Source organism: Neltuma alba, unplaced genomic scaffold, assembly GCF_004799145.2.
Source record: "Neltuma alba isolate B1F8T4 unplaced genomic scaffold, ASM479914v2 tig00012115_pilon, whole genome shotgun sequence".
NCBI classification, from domain to species: Eukaryota; Viridiplantae; Streptophyta; class Magnoliopsida; order Fabales; family Fabaceae; genus Neltuma; species Neltuma alba.
In genome coordinates, this window is record NW_021636667.1 from 1 (window position 1) to 16410 (window position 16410).

Genomic DNA, 16410 nt, shown 5'->3' on the forward strand with positions numbered 1-16410 from the left:
CACGCGGACACAACTATAGTCAAACCCCATCAGTTACCAGTATTAGAGACCATTGAATTGAATCATGATTAGGAGTATCTGGAACAACCATGATCGTCGTTTTCGGTTTTCGGTTTTTCCTAGATCCTCTTCCCCCCAAGTGTCTGACTTTTGGATGGGGCTCATGGTTTTTCTTTCGGTGATCATGCCACGACTCATAAGCACCGTCTCAAAACCCTTCATAAACCCATCAAACAGTTCTCTACTCTACCGCCATACACACCGTTTGAATTCCTTTTCCCATTTTCCCTTTCATGGCGAAATCGAATACGCAAGTGGGTTCAACTTCTCCGCCCAGCTCGGCTCCGGCGCCGGTCAAGCCTTCGCCTTCCAGTGGCACCTTGGGTTGCCACTTGGCTCGGCGGTTAGTCGAGATTGGCGCGCGGGATGTCTTTTCCGTGCCGGGTGACTTCAACTTGACCCTCCTGGACCATCTGATCGCCGAGCCGCAGCTCAACGTGGTCGGCTGCTGCAACGAGCTCAACGCCGGGTACGCTGCCGACGGCTACGCACGTGCCAAGGGCGTTGCAGCGTGTGTAGTCACCTTCACCGTCGGTGGGCTCAGCGTCCTGAATGCCATCGCTGGAGCTTACAGTGAGAACTTGCCAGTTATTTGTATCGTTGGGGGGCCGAATTCCAATGATTATGGCACGAACCGCATTCTCCATCACACAATCGGTTCATCCGATTTCACCCAAGAGCTACGCTGCTTTCAGACAGTCACATGTTTCCAGATGAGTAGTGATTATTACTGTTACTATCATGTTCAGTTTATTTGTTCTGACTTTAAAGCTCTGATCTCTAATTGATGAATGATTTATCAGGCGGTGGTAAATAACTTGGATGATGCACATGAGCTCATTGATACAGCAATATCAACTGCTTTGAAGGAAAGCAAGCCGGTTTATATCAGCATAAGTTGTAATTTATCTGGAATTCCTCATCCTACTTTTGCCCGAGACCCAGTTCCATTTTATCTTGCACCAACGTATGACTTCCTCTTTTTGTTACTTACTCACATTGTTTTAATTCAATATAATTTTCTTTTATTTCTTTTAATATTTCGGCATTGCTTATTCTGAGTTTGTAAAAGACAGTTTATATTCATGCCTCTGGAATATGAAAGGTCATTGATCAGGGAGGAAGCATTGTGCGTATGATCCTGTCAACTCAAAATTTGACTCGTGGGAGCGAAAGACCGAAATACTAATGAAGCTCTAGAAACCTTTGGTTATAATGAGTAGTTTGCCTGCGTTGCATCTTGACATGAACTCTATGGACTTATGAAGCATTCTACATCCCCTTTTCTTAGACGTCTTACCACTTGCATCTACTCATGTATGTGCAATTTACTGCACTTGTTTTGAGAATTTGACTGACCTTTTATTCTCTGCTTCAGTGATAGGGTATGGGTCTGACCACAGCTTTTATAGTTTCATTTCTTTTTTGTTCGATCATATTCTATTTGTTCTTATAGCCCCTCATGGCATTACTGTAGAATACTTTGTTCTATGCAGCGTGAGCAACCGGTTAGGACTAGAAGCTGCGGTGGAAGCAACAGCTGCTTTCCTAAACAAAGCTGTGAAGCCAGTCATAGTGAGTGGGCCAAAACTAAGGGTGGCAAGGGCACGAAAGGCCCTTTTGGAGTTAATTGAAGCCAGTGGATATCCAATAGCTGTTATGCCCTCAGGAAAGGGCTTGTACCTGAGCATCATCCACATTTCATTGGGACCTATTGGGGTGCTGTTAGTACATCCTTTTGTGGTGAGATAGTGGAGTCCGCTGATGCCTATATTTTTGTTGGCCCTATCTTCAATGACTACAGCTCTGTTGGATACTCATTGTTGGTAAAGAAGGAGAAAGCGATAATAGTACAGCCTAATCGGGTGACCATTGGCAATGGTCCCTCCTTGGGATGGGTTTTCATGGCTGATTTCTTAACTGCTTTGTCCAAGAGGTTGAAGAAAAACAGCACAGCTGTGGAGAATTACCGACGCATCTTTGTTCCCCCTGGCATTCCTTTGAAGCTGGAGAACAATGAACCTTTAAGAGTTAATATTCTATTTAAGCACATTCAGGTAAGTTGCTCAAGATTCAAACCATATGTGGGGGCTTCTTAAATTTATGAAAACCACTATTAGCTTGTACTTAAAAAGTGAAGTTTATATGTCAAATGGCTCTTTGATAGATCATACAGGCAACCTTATGGTTCCTTAAAAAGATCCATTTCTTTAAACCATTTCTATGATTTGCATTGGTTGTGTGAATGTAATTGGAACGTTTCTCATAGACCGGGAGCACTAATACATAATATATCATGTATAGCAAATTCAGAATCTGTTTTTATTTGCTTGAGCAAATTCCTCATTAGCTCTCAAATAAGTTCTCCTTTTGTTTCATTAATTAAATCTGTTGAACAGAACCTGCTGAGTGGAGATACTGCCATCATAGCTGAAACCGGAGATTCTTGGTTCAACTGTCAGAAGCTTCGTCTCCCTGAGAACTGTGGGTAAGATTTATAAAATCCCTGCAATTAACAATACACTGATTACGGCTAACATAAATTAACAATACCAAACTTTCAGTTTTGAATTCCAGATGCAATATGGATCTATCGGTTGGTCAGTAGGTGCTACTCTTGGATATGCACAAGCTGCAAAAGATAAGCGTGTAATTGCTTGCATTGGTGATGGGAGTTTTCAGGTTAGTAAGATTATGAGAATAGAAACAGTCTACTAGATATCCTGATAATGATTTTTGTCTCAATCATTAATACGTGAAAAGCTCAGATAATACAGCATTCTCACAAAATAGAAAGTATTGCTATAGTTAATAACGGTCATAAATATGAACAATTTGGTGGGATGTCTCTATAGGTGACAGCGCAGGATATTTCAACAATGATACGCTGTGGACAAAGGAACATCATATTCCTCATCAACAATGGAGGTTATACTATTGAAGTTGAGATTCATGATGGCCCATACAATGTGGTTAAGAATTGGGACTACACCGGCCTTGTTGATGCTATCCATAATGGAGAAGGCAAATGCTGGACTGCAAAGGTTAGTATGAATGGAACTGTTAATCTTTATTTTCTGCCTTCTGATTTTTTCACTCTATATGCCACTAGGTGCGTTGGATATTATGAAACTGTTCACGGGCCTTAAATATTTTGAATAAACTTTGCACTTTAAAAACGCTTACACAAAGCATGTTCACCAAAATAAAATGAAGCAAAATGGGATGAAAAGCAATACCTGCTTCATTTAGCCTATGATGTTGTTACTGATGCCTCATAGCGTCTTTGAATGCCTCAGAATGCCCTTCTATTCTATAAAGTTGTTTGGTCGTGTCACTGATGGACGGTGTTGCTGTATTGTAGGTACGTACAGAGGATGATCTGACAGAAGCAATTGCGGCAGCTATGGGACCAAAGAAAGATTCTCTCTGTTTTATAGAAGTTTTTTTTCACAAGGATGACACCAGCAAAGAGTTGCTGGAATGGGGATCACACGTTGCTGCTGCTAACAGCCGTCCTCCAAATCCCCAATAGAATTTCTGTGTACATTAATCTGCATTGTGCTTCAGTGATTCCCCGCTGGGGAACTTTTACAGAAGAAATATACCAGATTTGAGAAATAAGACAACAAAGATTGCTTGTTATTTCTGAGGCCTCCGACTTGTCCCTTAGGTACCTTCTTGATTGTAAGAATAATATTTGATACATGTTAAGGGAGTTTGGCTTAGTAAAGAGAAATTTTATGTGGAAATTTTATCCGATAAATTATTTCTGAAGGATGTCTAGTTGAAAGCAGGATCAAATGTGAAACTCGTTTGTTGCGAGGGGAATTAGAACAATGAACAGTTGATCTTCTTAGGTCACATCATAGCAAATTCCACGAATACCACGAGTTGGTTGGCTTGGAGTGGGGATTGGAGGACGTTTTAAAAAAGAACGAAACACACTATCGAGATAATGAGATAAACGTATTAACAATGATCGGTGCCCCGTCTTCTCAAGTTTGGTCGCTGCAAGCACAGTGGCTATCCCTACTTGTGGCTGTATCATTTACCATCCCCCCCGCTGTATTCGGATGCTACACGTCAATCTTCAGCTTCGGCGATGCCCTCACTGATACTGGAAACTTGCAATTCACTTCCTCGTCACAGCGTCCTGATTGCTTGCGTCCTCCCTACGGATCAACCTATTTTCATCGCCCCAACGGACGATGCTCGGATGGCCGCCTAATCCTCGATTTCATTGGTACCAAACGATTAATTCAACGTAAAATCATGTGTTTTCCTGTCATTTATTTTTCTACTCTAACTAATTAATATCACTGCTCTTGATTTTGGGTTTGGGCAGCCGAATCTCTGCATCTTCCACTGGTTAAACCGTATCTAGGTATAAAAAACGGGGATGTGAAGGATTGGAATACACAGCATGGGGTTAATTTTGCGGTTGCGGGAGCCACTGCGTTGGACGGCTTGTTCTTTGAAGAGAAGGGTTTTGATGTCGAAGGAGCTGCCTACTATTCTCTGAGGGTTCAGTTAGATTGGTTCAAGGAATTTCTGCCTTCTCTCTGCAATTCCCCTTCAAGTAATTCGTTTTTACTGTTAATTAATTACTTGTCTTAAGTTTTGAATCTTATGCCCAACCCAATTAACCAACCAAAACCAAATAAGTTGATCTGTTCACCAGATTATCTTCACCTCGCTGACTAAATTGTTTCAGTTCATGGTTTACCCGATAGTATTGGGATTAGTGATTCGATTAGAGAGCACAGACCCATGGCTGTAGTTGAATGTTCAACGAGGCCAGAAGAACATGAAGGGATTTTCATAGGGGTTTATCTGGGACTTGTGTCTGGGGCCCGAATGCTATTTCAACGAAATCAGATAAAAATTTAGGTAGCTAATTAAACTGCAAAAATCAAAAAGACTGACGCAATAAATATATTATAGTCTATTTCAAGAACATGGTTTTCACATGATGGGCTGCCGCCACAAGGAGATGGACTGGTTAATATATGGTGACACTATTGGAGCTACATCTCTGAAAATGGTGTCTTGCTGGTAGCTGTTTTTAGTTTTTTGGGGTTTTGGCCATCCTGTTCTACCAAAAAAAAAGAGGAGATTTATGTAGTCTTAATTGTCAGCTTTTTTTTTTTTTTTTTTTGGGAGGGGGAAAAGAAGGTTCACAGGGAACAGAGGGAGTAGGTACATTTTCTGCATGTTAGGAGGTCTTTCTTTCTCATGTAATTTGATTCTTATTTCTATTTCAAGCAGTGTATGAGATTTTAGTTTTGCAGGCTGCAAAGAGGTTCTTGGCAACGCCTTATTTATTGTGGGAGAGATTGGAGGCAATGATTATGGTTATCCCTTATCTCAACCAGGGAGCTTGGAGGAGCTTAAAACTTACGTACCACAAGTAGTCTCTGCAATCACTTCAGCAACCAGGGTAAGGATTCTTACTTTCGTATTGCCTATTCCAGTGCAGTCTCAAGTTTGATGTCGATTCTGATGATAGAATGGAAGTTGCCAAATGCCAACGGACAGCGTGTTTTTTCACTACTTGGAGGAACAGTGGGGGAAAATCTTAAATGAAAAATGATCTCCCTGTCATCACTCGCTAACCTGATTTTGCTTTCTTAGATAGGAGGTTTGCATCACAGAAAGCTCTTAATATAATCCTAGGCAAAGTGTTATGTTACTCTTATTCTGAATGAGACTACTTCACAGTCTCTGGAGAATCCGACACATTTCCTTTCTCTTCTTTATGCTGATTCAAGTCATATACTTACAATTGGCTGTTTGGTTTATCATCGCAGGAGTTGATTAACGCAGGGGCTGTTACACTAATGATTCCTGGAAATCTACCACTGGGATGCAATCCAGCCTATTTAACTAGGTTTGCATTTAAAGACGAGGACGAGTATGACAAAGCCGGCTGCTTAAAATGGCTAAACGCGTTTTTTGAATACCACAATAAGATGCTTAAAACTGAGCTCAATGATCTTCAAGTGTTGTATCCTCACACGAAAATCATCTATGCCGATTATTTCAACGCTGCGCTTCAGTTTTACCGTTCTCCAGAACAATTTGGTACTCCTTTACTCTCAACTTCTCATAGGCATCTCAACATTGGTTTCTGGGTTTAGTGTGGGAAGATTGATACAGATTTGCTTCCTGCTATTTCAGGATTTGGCAAAAACAATGTTCTGAAAGTTTGCTGTGGAGGTGGAGGTCCCTACAATTACAATGAATCAGCACTGTGCAGCTACTCAGGAGTGGTATCTAGTGATGATCCTTCAAAATATGTGAGCTGGGATGGCTTGCATTTGACTGAGGCTGCTTATAGATGGATCACCAAGGGTTTATTGGATGGAACATACACTATTCCCGGGCTTAGTACTTCTTGTACTTCACAATATGTGACCTCCGGAGAATTTAGAAACCACGCTGCGAAATGAAGATGGTGGGGTGCTAAAATGATGTATTTTCAATGTCAACCTATTGGATGCTGATTCACATGATTGTTGCAGTTTGTCACCTAAAAAACATTTTTACGAAGTGTTTTTATATATATTGAGATAAATTCCTCTTACATACTTATAAAAGTACTTTTAAAATTATAGTTTAGTTTTCATCTAAACACCTTTTAAGTTAATCACGTTATGCTACATACACATGATCATTGAAGCAGGTTTTTTAATTTATACTTTTAAAATCATTGTTTGTCATTAAATTAAAGACAAACTACTGCAATATTTGCAAATTGCAGAGACTTTCACTTTTGCTAAGCGGAAATAAAGAGATGACATTAAATATTTCTTTTAACAAACAGTTATAAGAACAACTTATGATTGATTTTTTCATATTTAATTATTAGAATAAACTGATCAAACATAATTGAAGTTTTTTATTTGGATATGATTCATCTCTAATGTTTTTGTGTGCTCTGTGTTACTATATACTTTATTTATTTAATTTTCTATGCACCGACTTTATTTAAAAGAGGTAAATTTATTTGAAGTCTAAGAGAAAATGTTATGTTAACATCCCTGTCATGAGCCTGAAATAGATTTGGTGCACTTCTCGTGTATTTTTCTTAGTATCGAAAAACAGTGGTATAAGGTGAGAAAGAACGCAGAGATGGGAACGTAATTATGAGAGTAAATTTGATAATGTATATAAAGAGATGGTTCAGTTTGATTTCGTAAGAAGTCAGGGATCTTTCCTTTCTTGATTGTTGCTTTGGACAATTACTTGCACCTTTCACCTAGAATCTTGCACTATATGGGATGAATTAACGAAGAGTGTTAGTACTATCCCACAATTTCTTCTTCTTGTCTTGGTAAGAACGAATAATTTCTAAAAATATCCAAAGGAACCACTTTTTCTGCATACACACGTGACCCCCACTTATAAATAGATTAGGAAACCAACGAGACAAGTAATCGATATCTTTCAAGATCATTTCTTACACTGATATGGTGTAGCTGAAGCTTATGCAGAAACATATGGGTGAAATTATTTTAGCCGCGAAGGGTAAAACAGAATAATGGAAGGCTTAGAAAAGAAAGAAAGAATCTGATCCATAGTGTGCTGAGTTTTTTATTTTTCCAGCTTTGTGATGATGATCCATCTCAGATATTCATCAAAAGTCATCCTCCTCATGATCCATCAACTTCCAAGATCCATCAAGCTGTTGTACCATACCCTTGTTCTTCTCAATTCTCCAGGCCGCAGGAACAAGAAACTCTTTCAAAGCATCCGAAGATTTGTTCACGAGCGCAATATCACGATTCACCTCCAACCTGAACCCTCCCTGGCTTCCTTGCGTTCCCGCCACCCCATGCAAATAAGCTTCCAAGTTATGCCAGCTCGATGCATTCCCAGGGGTCTTCAAGTACTTTGATTTTCTCGTATCGATCTTCAGTTCTTCCCCAACGTCAAAATAGCCTATCAGAGGGTAGTTTGGAACGATGTCTAGTTCATTTCGAATGCGTAGGACTCGAAGATCCTTGTACTTTGAGAAAAGCTTCTGGAAGTTTAGGTCTCCCACACGAGGACTAGCAAATGCGAAGACCGTGACTAGACATGAATTTGAAGGTTGATCTCTGGGTGCGTTAAAGCCATTTGCAACTATATCCGCTGCGCTCAGTGTCGCCAGTGCTGCTCCTAAGCTGTGCCCTGTTATAGTTATACTTATTTCTTCGTACTTGTATAACTCCACCAATCTTCTGATCTCGCTCAGAACCTGATGAACGTACGTAACGTGTATTTATATAAAGATGCCGGTTAAAGGGTAGAAAAGGATGGGAGATATAACAATTCATAAACCTAAGACATTAGATCTGAGATGATTTTAAATATTGAGAAATATACTGTAACAGATTAATTCATACTGGTGCATTGAATATTTATTGATTCAGGATGAGTTAACCCCACACAATTACAAACCCACAAACACCCACGAAAACAGATTTCTTTTCTGAATTGAGAAAAGCAGTGTATACTGCTGGCTGCCGTATGGTTAAAAGAGGGAGAATTCAATATAATTAACAAGGCAAAAACAAAAAGGTTTAGTCATGATTATATTGTCACATAAGTGCCCCAGAATTAAGGAAACATATATCTATATATGTATACATACCTGGTTTCTGGCACTGGTCTTATTGAAGGGAGAACGAGGGTCTTCGGATGTGTAAATAGAGTACCAACCTTGGTGTAACAAGGGATCAGTGTCCCTTTGAAACACTTTTGAAGCAGACACCAAAATGAACTCAAAATCATTAACCCACTCCAACGTCTGCACCGTCCCTCTCCAACCCACCACTATGTCCCTCCGTCCCATCGCCGCCTTCCCCTCGTCCGTCGCCACCGCCACAAACCCTATCCAGTTCGACTCCTTGCTCCACGCCTCCCTCGACCACGACTTCACTATGAACGCCTCCGGCACGTCGATCTCCGACGTCGCGTACAGATACTTGGTGATGCAATACTTGACGGGATGGCCATCCCCCTTCTCCAAACCCACCCTTGCGAACAAGTCGCTTTTGGCGTACCGGCTGCTTCCGGCGAACTTCGATTTCTTCTCCGTGTTGAAAGTGTCGTATGCGGCTTGTGCCATTTCGCCGTAGTGGATAATGCATCTGCGCAGGTCTAGGTCGAGAGGGTCGAGGATGCCTTTCCAGTGAGTTTCACCGCTGAGCTGTCTCCATCTTTTCGCCGTCTTATTATTATAGTCCATCTTCTCTTCCTTCTTGTTGTTCATCCCCATACAGCCCAGGAACCAGGACGCTATCGCATGCTTTATATACCCCCCCAGAGAACCAGAGGTCTCTTTCTTCATGATTATCTATGATGGTGATCTTTGCCTTATCCCTTGATCTCTCTTCAACTTCTTTGGATTTGACTGCAACCCCATGATTATGCTCTCGTGCATACTTATATATACACGCAGTTGAAGGAAGAATGTTATGTTTTCCGATTCTACGGAGTTAAATTTAGTCACAAGTAATATCGTTGAGCCTTGCCGCCTGACCAGAATATATTGAAAAAGGAAGAGAGAGCTCACATATTTTCTGTTTGAGTTCTTCCGCCTAGAACCAACTGTATCATCCTAAATTGCGGACCCAACGGGTTAATTAATATCAAGCCAACAAGCACTGGATCCTTTTTTTTTTTTTTTTGAAAAATATTTTGACGACTTCAACTCAAATATATATCATGACTTATCAATCGATAGGTAACTGAACTTCATCATTAAAAGAGGAACCCAAAAGGGGGGGGGGGGAGTAGTGACTTGGGAGGAGTATGAACGTTAAGGATTAATTTTTCAATATTGAAAGTTTAAATTAAAGTTATACATATAGTGTCTTTAAATCTTAAAAACAATAATGTACTTTTGTTTTTTAGTGTATATACAGTGGAAAAACGTTGGTGTGAGATTGTGATCACATTAATTATTTTATCTTGCTGATCATTTGTAAAGAATAACGTTAGAGCAAATTACGTCGACGGCGAGTAAAGAAAAGACGTGTACGTTTCAAAATAGGAGTGGATGAAGCATGTATATTTATCTGGCCATATATATACATATAATATATATATAGAGTATATAATATTTGGTTACATATATGGGCAAATATATAATTAAATTTCAAATAAGTTAGGCAATGAATGGTTCCAATATCGTTTTCAGAGGGGGAAGAGATGGCTGTGAAGTGAGGTAATATGAGTTTGTGTTTGTGGCACATATTCTTTGGGTGATATAAGTAAATCCTTCTACGAATGGCAAAAGGCTTGTCCCAATTGAAAAAGTCACAGCCTTAGCCTTCAAGTCACAACCAAACATGATGCCATATGAGAATATATATATGAGATTATTGTATGCTTGTAAGTTGGGGAAACCAACAGTTATTTGCACCTTGTTTTGTTTGGCTCAATCTGTTTCCCACACAATGCCAGTTAAAACTAAAGGAATAATATATAAAGACAAAAAGTTGTGAGTTGGACAAGGAGAGAATGAAGAAAAAGGAAGAACTTTGATGGCACAAATTTTAATTTAAGCATATATTCTTAATTAGCAGGTCCCATCTCAAGTACTTTAAGAATTTTACCCATGTCTTATGTCATAAAAATGTATTTATGAACAAAAAGCACTTGTTTAAACCTTTAACTTCTTTTCTAAATATCTTTGCCCTGATATTTCTTAATTAACTATTCAATCTTATAACTGGCTAAACAAATCTTATTTACTTGATAAACTTCATTGAGATTAATTTTAAAATTTAAATGTATTAACTAATTTTAACTAAATTTATTAATTTATGTAAAGTTGTTAGAACTGGATGGAGTATTTCCCTTTCGAAATCGAAAAAAACATGTTGTTTGGGCATCTTGGAACGAAGCCTTCAAGGAATTGAGAGAAGATACTTTCAACAAAAGTGGCAACAGAAACATATATGCATGTCAGCAAGTGGAAAAAAGTGAAGGAAGTTCTGGGGAAAATTGTAGCCTAAGGACCAAAGCTTGGAAAGTGAAGAACATGGAACCTGCATTGTTTTAGTATTCTTCTTCAAGTTTACACGTTAATTCTTTTTTTTTTTTAATTTTGTCATAATATTAGCTACACCATGTTTATTCCCAACTCATGAATCTTCCATTTCTCTGTCTCATTTTCTTTTCGTCTTTCATTTTTTAAAAATGTTTTTGAGCACTTACATCCGGAAAAATCGTGGAGGACCCGAGACTCACTGTTTAATTGAGAAGTCAGATTTATCATACATATTAAGAATTAATTCTTCTAACACGCTTTCAAGTGAAAAACAAAAAAACACAAACACATAGCAATATCAATATAAGATATAAAAGTTTAGAAAATTGCACATTTTACAAGATGTAAACAGTAATAATATTTTTTTCTTCCTAAAGCATAGGTATCCTCCTATTAGGAGCAATCGTGTTCGAGACACTGTCGGGTACCAAATATGAGCACCTCTCTCAGTAGAGATTCAAATCTTACTTTGTCACGTTGTGAGGGATTAACCCTTTCTGTTAAATCTAATCCTTGTTGATAGTAACAGAATAATTGATCACAGGCAAATGCGTGCCAAGCTATTTTGGTTAAATTCCATATTCGTTTTCTTAAAGCCCGCATAGGAAAAATAACAATAGAAATTCATTGGGCTTGGCCCAATCATGAGTCTATATCCAGTGGCACAGCTAACCGAATCTGATTGCCCTAAATCACAAGAAATGAAAGGCTCCAAGTCCATTTTACGTGATACACCAACACGACAACAAGTGCTTACGTTTAGTATTTCACAGTGTCTCAAAGAAGAATACCTGACTTAGCAAAAAAAAATTATTTTTGTCCTTAATATAAAATCTAATTTATAGTTCAATTTAAATTATAAATAAGGGGTGTTTGGCAACCTCCAAACTATGGTTTCAGAAGCACTTTTCCACAAAACGAGACAAACTCCTCCACATATTTGCTTCGTAAACCGTAAAAACACTTCTGAAATCATGGTTTGGTTTCTATTCAAATACTCCCTAAATCTTATATTAAAGACCAAAGGTAGTAGATCAGTAGACCAATCAAGCACCGTGTAATGCCAAATCTATAATTAGTAAGCAGCACAATTATTTCCCCGAAATCCATATGATGCGAGAAAAAATACATACTTATAATTTGATTATCCCTTCGTTGTGATAGCAATTGGGGAAATATCGATGGGGAGAAGGCTGGGGCGGTGGTGGGGTGTGAATTCAGATAAGAGAAGGTGAGAGAGACCACCGCGAGCTGGGAGAGCGGGGGCTCACGGAGCCCATGAGATCATCCACCTCCAGGGGCATTTTAGTCCTTTAAATGTTATTTCCCTTCCCTCCATTCTTCACGGGAACGTGGTGGCTCCATGAAACTGGCCACACACACGGACTGAACAAGACCATTCGTCAAATTAAGGAGAGCTCACAAGATGGAACGTAGTTAGTGTTTGTCGGTTTTTGGTCTTGCCTGGCCCCAAACAAGTGCTTCCTATTTATTAACAAATTTGTTTTCATTAATTCTAAGTTTGTTGACTTTACCCTCATATACTTTTTTTTTATTTTTATTTTGCTAAGTACAAGTATCCTTCTATTAGAGATAATTCTATTCGAAACACTTCTGGGCACTAAATATGAACATCTCTTTTAACAGAAATTTGAATATTGATTCACTACGCTATAAGAAACCAGCTAATGTAAATATTAATTATACATATTAAAAAATGTTTCAATCAAGAAAGATAATTTTGATGCAGTAAAATATTAAAATGAAAGTTTTAAAAAATCAACTCATTCTTCTTTACAAATAAATAGTTTAATTAATTTTTTATTTTTATAAATTAGTTATTTAATTCCTATATACTACTCTGGTTTTTAATATGAGAGTTAATTTGACTTTCTATTTTATCCTAAACAGAAGACTCTAATCCACTATGTTTATCATAGTTATTCATTTTTTTAAGATAATCCTTATGATAGTTACACATGTTAAAAGTTTCATTAATTGGTAGTTTTAGCTAATACCCTTGATTAGTAAGGACATTTTAGAAAAGATACCACCTATTTGTTACACACTAACTTAGCTAATTTTCTTAATCTATTTAAATTAGTTAACTAACTTTTATATTAAGTATTGGAGGTAATGTAATACCACCTCCGGTTCTAATTATAAGAGCCATTTAACTAATTTGAATAGATTAACAAAGTAAGTTGGGTTAGTTATTTGTCCTAAATAGGTGTTGTCTTTCTTAAAATATCTTTGGTAATCAAGTGTATTGACTAGAACTATCATTGTTAAAAAGGCTACTTTGAAAAAAACGTATAAATATGAGAGACAGTGAATTGAGGTCTTATATTTATGACCAAAATAAAAATTAAACAGAATCTTATATTAAGAATCAGAGGTAGTATATTTAGATGGCACTTCTAGAGAAACGAGACCTGAGAACAAGGACCAAGTAGGCATGCAATGTTACTTTTGTTTCACGCTGTCCATGATCTCTTCCTGGGCAAGATACTTTGATGACTTAGGACCATTTTAATTTTATTTTGCGTAAAATATAATTCATTATTTTCATTTTCTTCTGATAATATTTCTTAACTTGGGACCATATCTTCATAATTGACATCACACACAAGTAAAACTAGCTGTTTAATTAGAGTTGCGGTTTTTAGGGAGTATGTGAGAAATGAGCTACGTCATTGAGGATTATCTTCCTACAAATTTATATTATAGTACTCTTTTGATCCTTAATATAAGACCTATTTAACTAATTTGATTAGATTAAGAAAGTTAGGTAAGTTGGTTAATTATAAGAAATGTGACATGTTTTTCCTAAAACATGATACTCCTCTGGTCCTAATTATAAGACCCAATTGACTTATTTGAGGAGATTAAGGAAGTAAGTTAAGTTGGTTATTTATAACAAATAAGTGTTGTCATTCCTAAAATATCCTTGCTAATTAAGTATATTGGCTAAAACTATCATTATTAGAAGGATTATCGTGGAAAAAATACATAAATATAAGAGACAAAATGGATTGGGTCTTATAATTAGGACCAAATAAAAAGTCAAATTGGGTCTTATAATAAGGACCGGAGGAGTAGTTATCTTTCTTAATACCCACATTCTTCTTCTACTTGATTATGGTTAAGAGAGTATCCATAGGAGTAATTTAGAAAAAATTGATAAATATGAGAAATGGATCTTATATTTAGGACTAAAACCAACTCAATAATTGAGTCTTATATTAAGGACCGAAGGAGTAGTATAATGATATTGATGAACACTTATTTTAAGTGACTTATAAAACAAGTTTTTATGATAAAAATCATAAAAATTATACTACTATTATAATTAGGTTCGTTGATACTGACACCACTCCCTCATCAACGTTTCCATATCGAGGGTTTTTGCTAGGAAAAATGAGAAATAAAGACCTCTCAATATGTAAAATTATGATTTGGAACCCTCAATTAGAAAAATAGCAAATAAAGACCTGGTCTCATATTACAAATATGAAATATTGATGAAATGTCTGAAACGCTCCTTGGCTAAATGACAATTTCACTTTACCGAATGACAATTTTAGTAGACCAAATCATAATTTGACTGAGAGTATGTCAAATGACAAGTTGACTATATAAAATTATAAGTTCACTTTAACAAATAACGATTTCAGTAGACTAGATCACAACTTGATTGAGAGACATTTCAGATATTTCACTAAAATTTTATATTTACAATATGAGACCAGGTTTTTATTTATTATTTTTCAAATTAAGAGTCTCAAATCACAATTTCTGGAGAGTTTTTATTTTTTTATTTTTTTTTATTTTTTTGCTATTCCATTCAATTCAATTTTTCACTAAAGCGTTTGCCCAAAAGCTTCGAATGCTCCCGTGAAATACATGAGCGTCCTCTAGTCAATCATAGTGGAAGGTGGCAGACAGACTAAATCTTTCGACAAAGATATTTTCTTTTTTGGTTTATAAAAAATATATTGCTTCTTTTTTTTTTTGGAAATACAAATTCATTTAAAAAATTGAAATAATAAACAAGTTGCCGACCATGTCATCGTCAATTCCAATCCCTGTCCAAGAGCTCGAATACACTTCATTTGTCAGTTGCAATCGTGAAGGTGTGTTAGCATCATTATAGCAGATTATAAATTTGTGAATGATATAAGCCGTTGTGTTGTTTGGGTGAAAGCAGGTGCAATCAAACATATGCATATAGCAGTATTTGGATTGAGTTTCTGTGCTCATCAAATCTAATACAGACTGTTCATATTTCATCTGAATGGTTTATAATCGTATTTTCTTTTAAATAATTATGTTAATGAGTGCAAAATTTAAAATAAAAATAATTTCTAAATTGTCAGCTTTTTTAAAAATTTATCATTTAAAAATATCAGTTGAAAAATTTTAAATTTAGATTGTTGAAATTATATTCTGATGGTGCAAGTCTCATCATCACTAATGAACATTGAAACTAGGCCTAACAATATTTTCAGGCCTCATAACCTAATTAACACTAGATGTTCTCAAGGCTTCTTTAATAGAGAGGCTATGACTTCAAAACTTTGACAAGAAAAAATAAGTGCGTGAGTTACGAAAAAGAACAACACAAACAACATTATACTACTTTTGGACACAGTTGATTAATTTAAAAAATTAAACAAAAATCACTAAAATACTTAATTATAGCATATGTTATATGATTTCTCTAAAAAAATTTACAAGTATCACTGGGCTATATATCAACTTATAAGAATGACAAATTAATTTAGAATAAATGTAAATATTTTATGATAATTTATTAACTTACTTAACTACCCCAAATAAGCTAACCAGTTATTATATTAAGCATTGGAGGTAGTAATACTATCTCGGCTTGAGACGTGATTATTATGAATGTGTTGTTTAATAAGAAGGTTGGGAATTGATATACTTGGATGACAAGTTGGGCGTAAAATCAAGATGATGTAATATAATGAAGCATATATATATATATAGGTACGTACAAGGCAAAGCGATAAAGAAAGGGAATGATCAGAACATGTGAGGACATATGGTCCTGAAGGTGGTGGTGATGGTTCGGAAAAGAGCGACGAAAATGAGTCCCAAATCACAATAGGTTGGAAGTTGGAACCCCACATATGAACAAACCCAGCATTTATGTTTTGCTTCGTTGGCCTCACCACCTCTATCTCTCTCTTAATTTCAAGGACCACATTCCTCTCTCCCACCACCCCCTTCCATCTCCTCAATTCATTTTCATTAGTATCTCACATATCTCATCCCCA

At 36.8% G+C, this 16410-nt stretch overlaps 2 protein-coding genes and 1 pseudogene across 2 annotated transcripts; 2 read left to right on the plus strand and 1 right to left on the minus strand.

The window, feature by feature from the left end:
- Positions 1 to 209: 209 nt before the first annotated feature.
- LOC114722773 (pyruvate decarboxylase 1-like) lies at positions 210 to 3816 on the plus strand (annotated as a pseudogene).
- Positions 3817 to 4000: 184 nt separating this feature from the next.
- LOC114722775 (GDSL esterase/lipase At1g31550-like) lies at positions 4001 to 6579 on the plus strand. The gene is made up of 5 exons (XM_028908868.1): positions 4001 to 4306; positions 4409 to 4642; positions 5355 to 5503; positions 5874 to 6147; positions 6244 to 6579. Exons 1-5 carry the CDS (start codon positions 4039 to 4041, stop codon positions 6513 to 6515), a joined length of 1197 nt encoding a protein of 398 aa, XP_028764701.1. The 5' UTR covers positions 4001 to 4038; the 3' UTR covers positions 6516 to 6579.
- An 878-nt stretch (positions 6580 to 7457) lies between these two features.
- Positions 7458 to 9657, minus strand: LOC114722774 (phospholipase A1-IIgamma). Its single transcript, XM_028908867.1, has 2 exons — positions 8702 to 9657; positions 7458 to 8305 (listed from the first exon to the last, which is right to left on the minus strand). The coding sequence occupies exons 1-2, from the start codon at positions 9398 to 9400 to the stop codon at positions 7703 to 7705; spliced, it is 1302 nt and encodes a 433-aa protein (XP_028764700.1). The 5' UTR covers positions 9401 to 9657; the 3' UTR covers positions 7458 to 7702.
- Positions 9658 to 16410: the final 6753 nt, after the last annotated feature.